The 7121-nt window shown below is 37.8% G+C and overlaps 1 protein-coding gene across 2 annotated transcripts; it reads right to left on the bottom strand.

Annotated features, from left to right (window-relative positions):
- Positions 1–4180: 4180 nt before the first annotated feature.
- LOC134527367 (uncharacterized) lies at positions 4181–6665 on the bottom strand. Of its 2 annotated transcripts, XM_063359988.1 has the most exons (3): positions 5159–6665; positions 4678–5070; positions 4181–4557 (listed from the first exon to the last, which is right to left on the bottom strand). In XM_063359988.1, exons 1-3 carry the CDS (start codon positions 6419–6421, stop codon positions 4336–4338), a joined length of 1878 nt encoding a protein of 625 aa, XP_063216058.1. In that variant the 5' UTR covers positions 6422–6665; the 3' UTR covers positions 4181–4335. The 2 variants fall into 2 exon arrangements, with proteins under 2 accessions (XP_063216058.1, XP_063216059.1); XM_063359989.1 differs by having other exon boundaries at positions 4353–5070; positions 5159–6028.
- Between the last annotated feature and the right edge of the window lie 456 nt (positions 6666–7121).

Genomic DNA, 7121 nt, shown 5'->3' with positions numbered 1-7121 from the left:
TTTGAAACACAAAATTTGAAAAATTTGAGAAAAAATTTGAAAAATTTGAAAAAAAAATTTGAAAGTTAATTTTTAGAAAATGAAAGCCACACTAGTCGGGCGCCAATTTAACGCCGTCCCCGCTACCTCTGACTATTTAGACGTGATTTTTGTTCAGTTCGTGATCTCAGGGAAGGTTCGGCCTTGTGGCTAGAGGTAGGGGTCAACGCAGTAGGGCCCCCCGAGCTGTTATGGCCACTCGGGACGCCTGAATAATAACACAAAGCTTCTGAAGATAGTTGTTGAATTTAATACTGCACAGCCCAATACATGGTGCTGCCCGTTCTGGCCGTAACGGTTTGCCCGACGCGACTAGTCACACGCGCAGCTCACTTCCTCAGTGGCAGCTCACGATTTTTATGCGCGTGAGGGACTGACTCGTACACGTGATGCGATAGTTACAAAAAATACACTCTGACATGGCACACGATATCTTGACGCACAATACACTACACTATTACCTAACTCTAAATAAACTGGGCTAGCAGCACGTAGGCCCGTGTCTCCGGCGACTCTACGTGGTGTCTAGATGTGTCCCAGGGACTGAATCTTTATTAAGTTTGGCGGCGCAATGCCGTACGATGGTGATAAATAAGCCCTGACACGACAGGTAACACTTGGACGAACAACTATTTCACTAATACATTACACTTGATAAACTGGGCTAGCGACACGTAGGCCCGTGTCTCCGGCGACTCTACGTGGTGTCTAGGTGTGTCCCAGGGACTGAATCGTTATTAAGTTCGATGGCACGCGTCGCCTGCTGGCTGCCCCGTGCGGGCCAAAACTATGTAGCCGGTAGGCTAGGTTGGGCGTGAAGCGCCGACGTAAATCCACATAATCTCCCCACAGTACTTACGTATGACGTAGAACACTCATCTTGGAGCACTGATTGAATTAAGTTAAGTACCTCATGGTAAATTTAGGCCGACCTCGGAACTGTACGTAAAAGGTTGAAAAGAAATTACACTATTGAAAAACTACATGTCGGTGAATGCAAAGGTTGAAGGTTCCGCGTTGCGCGCAGGCTGCCGGCCTGGGTGAGCTCTCGAAGGACACTGACGGTGTCGCCGCGCGCGACCCCCCTCCCCCGCCAGCCCTCCCGGGGAAACGTGTGAATTTCGCGGGATACTGAACCGGCCAGGTTCGGGCCAAATCGCACAGTGAAACATGATTTTGCAAAGACTTAATTATTAATTAATGGAAAATAATGTTTAATAAAACCTGTGGAAAACATAATTAAAATAATTTGTTGTAGTGCGGCGGAGGAACATGCCACACCCGGCCGGATCCTTCCGCCGGTGCAGCACTCGTTGCATGGTGTTCGCCTCGTCGCACGCACTGCACTTTGTTGCGCGCACGAGCGCGTTCGGTGCACACGTTTTTACGAGACGTTTATGAGGCATAGCGGTCTATGCGACAGAGGAGCATTGGCGGTCGGCGTCACTGTATTATACCATTGTGTGATATTTCTAATATAAATTTTATATTATAATTACCATCTTTCATTTGTAGTTCATTAATCCATTCAGAGATACTTTTTTTTTTCGAGAAATATCTTGAATTGTTTCCTTGATAGCAGGTGATCTTCATCTATGGAGTACCAAATTTTGTCATTTATTACTATTGCTTGGGGCGACTGGGGACGCGGATTTGTGTCGAAAAGAATTGTGACTATTCCGCCTAAGCAATGGCAAAAAACGGATTTGTGTCGAACCGGAATAGTCACTATTCCATACAAGATTTAAATCTCACAAGTTGGCACGGACTTGTGCCGACCCGGAATAGTCACTATTCCGGTTCGACACATTTCCGTGTAGTGAAGATTCCGGGTATGGTGGAAGTCGGGTTAGTTGTATGCGGAAAAGTTTCGAATTTTTTTCGATGGAATTCATGTAGTTTGGTTAAACATGGTCCGATCCGGATTTTATTCGAATATGAATTTTTCAAGTAGTACCTACATAACGACGATAGAGTGCAGTGTTCGCGTGGTTTAGCAACGCCATCTGTCAAGTTACTCATAACTAATTGTTGAAGCTCATTGCGAATTATCACTGAGCAGGGTGCGCTAGTATACCCTTTTCCATTTATAATTTTATAATTTATTGTGTATCTCGGTTTCTATTTGCACACAATATTTATTTTATGCCTGTACTTTTTAAGTGCATAAGTTGTCAATTCATACACTGACTATGTTTCTTTATTTTCTGTGCAATACAGAATAAATTTTTACTTTTAAATATAAAAAATAAATGTCTCTGAAACATCAAAACTGCCAATCTCCTGTTCCACAATACCAGACCAAAAACTTGAATTATAATCGGTTGACACAGCTCGACAGGAGTTCTAGATCACGTACGGCATGTATTATGTTGTACATATTTGTAGTGTCCCGCACATGGTGATGTGATAATTATAAAACTGACTTAGTGGTAGACGCGTGAGCCCTGTTTCATTAAATATATTGTATTATATTTACTAACAAGTTGAGTAGAATTCATACAGTAATGCTATTATTGTAACATTAAGCCGATTGCAGGTTCAGCTTTTTTGAATTCTGCAAAAAAAATTATAAAACGTGTTACCACATCATTACTGAAATTTTAACGAATCCAAAAGTTAGCTAACTTATGTGAAATTAATGTTGATAGATTTATATTTTAAATTTAAATTAATTTGCCGATTCTCTTGCATCTTATATAGCATAAATATTTTATAATTCAACTTATTTTTAAACAATTTTAAGAAAGATATTTAAATGTATGCAATTTTGATGTTGCCACACATTTATTTAATTAATTTTTTAAGTACGATTTTAAAATAATTGTGTAATTTTGAATTTTGCCAATATATACTTTTTGGTTGAAAAACGCAGATTTTAAAACTAATTTGCAAGAGTAGGCAGCAAGTTTTGTTAATATTTTTCGTTCGTTTCTTGATATTTTAATGAGTTGAAAATAAGGCGGAAAGTCGGTTTTTTAGGAGAAATTTTTATTGTTATTTGTTTGATGCTTACTTAATTACTATCAATTCAAAACATTATTTTTGCAACACGATAAAATTATAGTTATGTATATGTGTGTTTATAGTTATTTATTTTCCGTCTAATATATAAAGCTAGTTTGTTTTTTTTTTTTTTTTTTACAAAGACCATCGTTGGAAGAGAAGATTTTCTCAATTTTGGGGGACTCGAAAATAGTACAAACAAATAGCCTACTATGTTAATATGATGAAAACATTTGTTTCAGTTGCAGTGTCTAACATTCGGGTTTCTCCTGATGTATAGGCCTATTTGATGGTTTTGTGTGGGGTAGGCTCAATGTGTGTTAACTGCCTTTATCTAAAGTTATTTGCAAAAAACAATTATTATTAAAAAACTCTAATAATTTCGTAAATTCTTAAGCTACAACAAATACAAATACACCATCTCAGAAAAAAAATTGGTTGTCTTTAAGGTCGGTTTACGGACGAGAGTTTAACGTGGCAACGTCATAACAAAACATTGATGAAATGATTGCATACTTTTATAAATAAAATTGAATCATTTTTATTGAATTATCACTATTTTGTATGGATACAAAGAAGGAGTGAAATGAAATCTACAATTTAATTGATAAATTTACTTTCATTTGCACTCATTAATTCAAATATGTTTATTACTTTAGCGAAGAGATTATTTTAACTATAACTTTTATACATGTTTGCTATTTAACTTCTTCCAATCTGTGTTATTCTGTTAAGGATACGACGGTGATAGGAAAAGTAGGAAACGAATGGGAGTGTTTCAAGTTTAATGTGCCTCGAAAAAGTCAAATCGATGGTTGTTCCAATCGAGTGGAAGCGAACAATGAGCGTAACGGGACACAGCGTAACGGGACAACGTGCGTTATGGGACACTTTTGACGTGACAACATCTAATAAATCGATGAACGCCGGCTGCATGGACAGTATATATATTCAAAGATGAGAGCGAGAGATCGCAGACAGAGATATGACCGTGGCAGCCAGTGTTGCCAGATTGCAACATTCCAAAAGTCGTACCGAAGACTAGAAATAGTCATACATTGGAGCAAATAGTCGTACATACTATAATTTTTAATATAAAACGTTAATGAGTACCAACTTTTATTTTATCCGGCGATTTTTTTGCTATTCATTTTGGTAGTATTTTATTGGCATGACACAATCGTGAAGGAAAAAAATTACATGGAAACAATTACACTAAGGAAAAAAACTACACCAAAATTAACACATGTTAAGTTAAAAAAAAAAAAAAAAAAAAAAAACACAATTTTTTTAACAACTCAAGTCATCCTTTTCGAAGAGAATATCCACAATATCGTTTTCTGGTGCACTGGATGCATACAAGTTTGCTGATGTCATGCGCGATAACATTTCAGCTGTAGGGCGAAACAATGCACAGGTACCACTTTCCTTCACACACTCGGAAGCAAGCAAAGCTCCGTTCACTGTTTTTGGAAGGAGGCGATTTCGTACTTTGGTTTTCACTAGATTTACCTGTAAAGTAAATACACATGCTATATTTTTCTAACAATATTGCAGTTAACAAAAACTCAAATTTTAAAATAAGAACAGTAGGTAACAAAATAGTTATTTATGATGCATATATTTTCATACCTGACTGAAGACTCTTTCACAGTCTGCATTAGAGTGCGGGAGACTAAGCACATGAAGTGCAAATGTAGCCAATTCTTTGAAATGAGCTTCTTGTGTGTCACAGCTTGGTTTCAGAAGCATATTCCAGAAAATGTCAGGACTGTTTACATCATCAATATCTTCTGGAAGCCTTGCCCTTGAAAATGGAAGCTCCCTCCACTGATCATCAAGACGCTGTAAAATTGCATCATCATCACAAGAAACAATTCTTGGGACTACTTTTACTAGTGGAAGAAGGGAAGGGCAGTTAACCCTGAATACTGGTGAAAGAGCTGCTTTAGGTTGCAGGTAGCTAAGTTTCGACAGAACCGGATCATTCATATTATATCTTTTTCTTATTTCTTGCGCAGCAACCTGAAAAATTATGACAAACATTTATCATTATTTCAGTTACAAAAATTAAAATTAAATAACAATGAGGCTTGCAAGTGATTCAACTCACCGTGAGGAAAGTTCTACACCTGTGAAAGAAATGACAGCGAATATCGGGCTTGGAAGTGATTTCTGGTTTATCAATGTGCTGCAGGACTTTAACTCCTAAATACATCTCAGTGTCTGGAAGATGATACTTCTCCAGGGCAGGATCGACTTCCTCGAGTGGTGTTTTCATGACATAGTCCCTTTTCATGAAACTAAGGAGAATGTCAGTATAGAGATCTCTTAATTGGGTATGTAGTTCTGTAATAACAACATTCTTCGTCTGGAAAAATTCGTTGAATTTTGTGAATTTCGGAAGAACCCATGAAAGGAACATGAAATACAGTTTCAAAAAAGGATCGTGAAGTGCATTGAAGATGTTTTCTGCACTTAAGAGTCTCTGTGACAACCAACAGTCTGTAAAATACAATTTCAAAGCATCCCACTGCTCCAAAATGCGTTGAACAACTGCCACCAAAGACAACCACCTGGTCTGCGAGGGATGAAGCATTTTCAAAGGTTCCATGTCAAGAAATGTTTGAAACTCTTTCAGCTCACTCTGTCGTTTAGCACTGCTCTTCAAGAAATTGTATATTTCACGAGCCATATCTTCACAAGACCGAGGAAGCACTTTACATGCTTCACTAGCACACAGATGTGCCGAATGACAAATGCACTTAACCACCACGATCCCAGGACAAGCTTCTTTGAGACGAGATGATACTGAATTATGTTCACCCATCATCACATTACATCCATCTGCTCCAAATCCGATCACATTTTCCAACGGAATTCCAAACTCTGTGATTGAAGCAACCAAGCCACGAAACAGGTTTTCTGCACTGGCGCACACAACTTTATTTGAAGAGTCAAAAATTTCTCTTAGTTCCCAGAATTTGCTATCTATCCTTCCAGACTGGAAATCATGGTACCTTACCACTATGCACGACATTTTTATTGTCCCTATGTCTGTTGATTCATCTGTAAGGATGCTGAATTTGGTGTTCTTTAATTTATTCGCCAACTTCTCCTTATGATCGGCAGCTATTACATTATTTACAATACTGCATGTTTTTGTTCGTTTAAGAGTCAATTTCTGTGCAATTTTATGGTCATAAAAGATATCTTTTATGACAGCTGTGAGATGGTCTGCAACAGAAAAAGCAACATTGTGCTCCGCAATGAATGCCGAAAGTTTTATTTCAGCAGATGCAACTTCTTTGTCTAAATCAACTTTAGGTGCTGCAATAAATCTAGAAATCGATGTTTGTCTAACAGTAGCAGACATTCTAAGTGCTGTATGTTTCCCACCGGTTGCATGCCGCTTTAAGTTACTTATTTCGGTAACAAGTGTTATCCCACAAAATTTACACTTAGCCTTGTATTCGTCTCCATGTACAGGTAACAGCCACTCTTTAAATTCTGTTTCAGACAACCACTCTTTTCTAAATTTTTGAGCCCTGTGTTTACCTGCACTTTGCTGAATACACACCTTTTTTGGTGGCGAACGTAGCCCATCTTCTGCGTCACTCATATTTACCAAACAATGTAAACAACTGTTAAATTCTTAAATTGTTCGTACTGTTCCAAAGATGAAAGGTACTTACAGAATATCACACATATTTTAATAATGTATCCAATATGATATTGATTTATGTGCATTCTGTTGTCATTCCTCTCAACTATTATAATTAAGCTATCGATTGTTTCTTGAATTGGATTAACATTCAGATCGATTTCATTACAATTTTCGATTTTGGCTTCTTTAGAACTGCATATATTGTGTTTATGAGACCAAAATATTTAACCATAACATCTTAACTACCAAAATTTCAAAATAGTCGTACAAATAGGTGTACGACCCTATGTTCAGACGTACGTCGTACCGAACTACGAAATAGTCGTACATGTACGACTATAGTCGTACGTCTGGCAACCCTGGTGGCAGCGAGTAGGCTGAAGGGTGGAAGGGGTGCGCTGGCGGGATC

The sequence above is a fragment of the Bacillus rossius genome, chromosome 1, assembly GCF_032445375.1.
Source record: "Bacillus rossius redtenbacheri isolate Brsri chromosome 1, Brsri_v3, whole genome shotgun sequence".
NCBI lineage: Eukaryota > Metazoa > Arthropoda > Insecta > Phasmatodea > Bacillidae > Bacillus > Bacillus rossius.
This window is presented reverse-complemented; position numbering and strand designations above follow the sequence as displayed.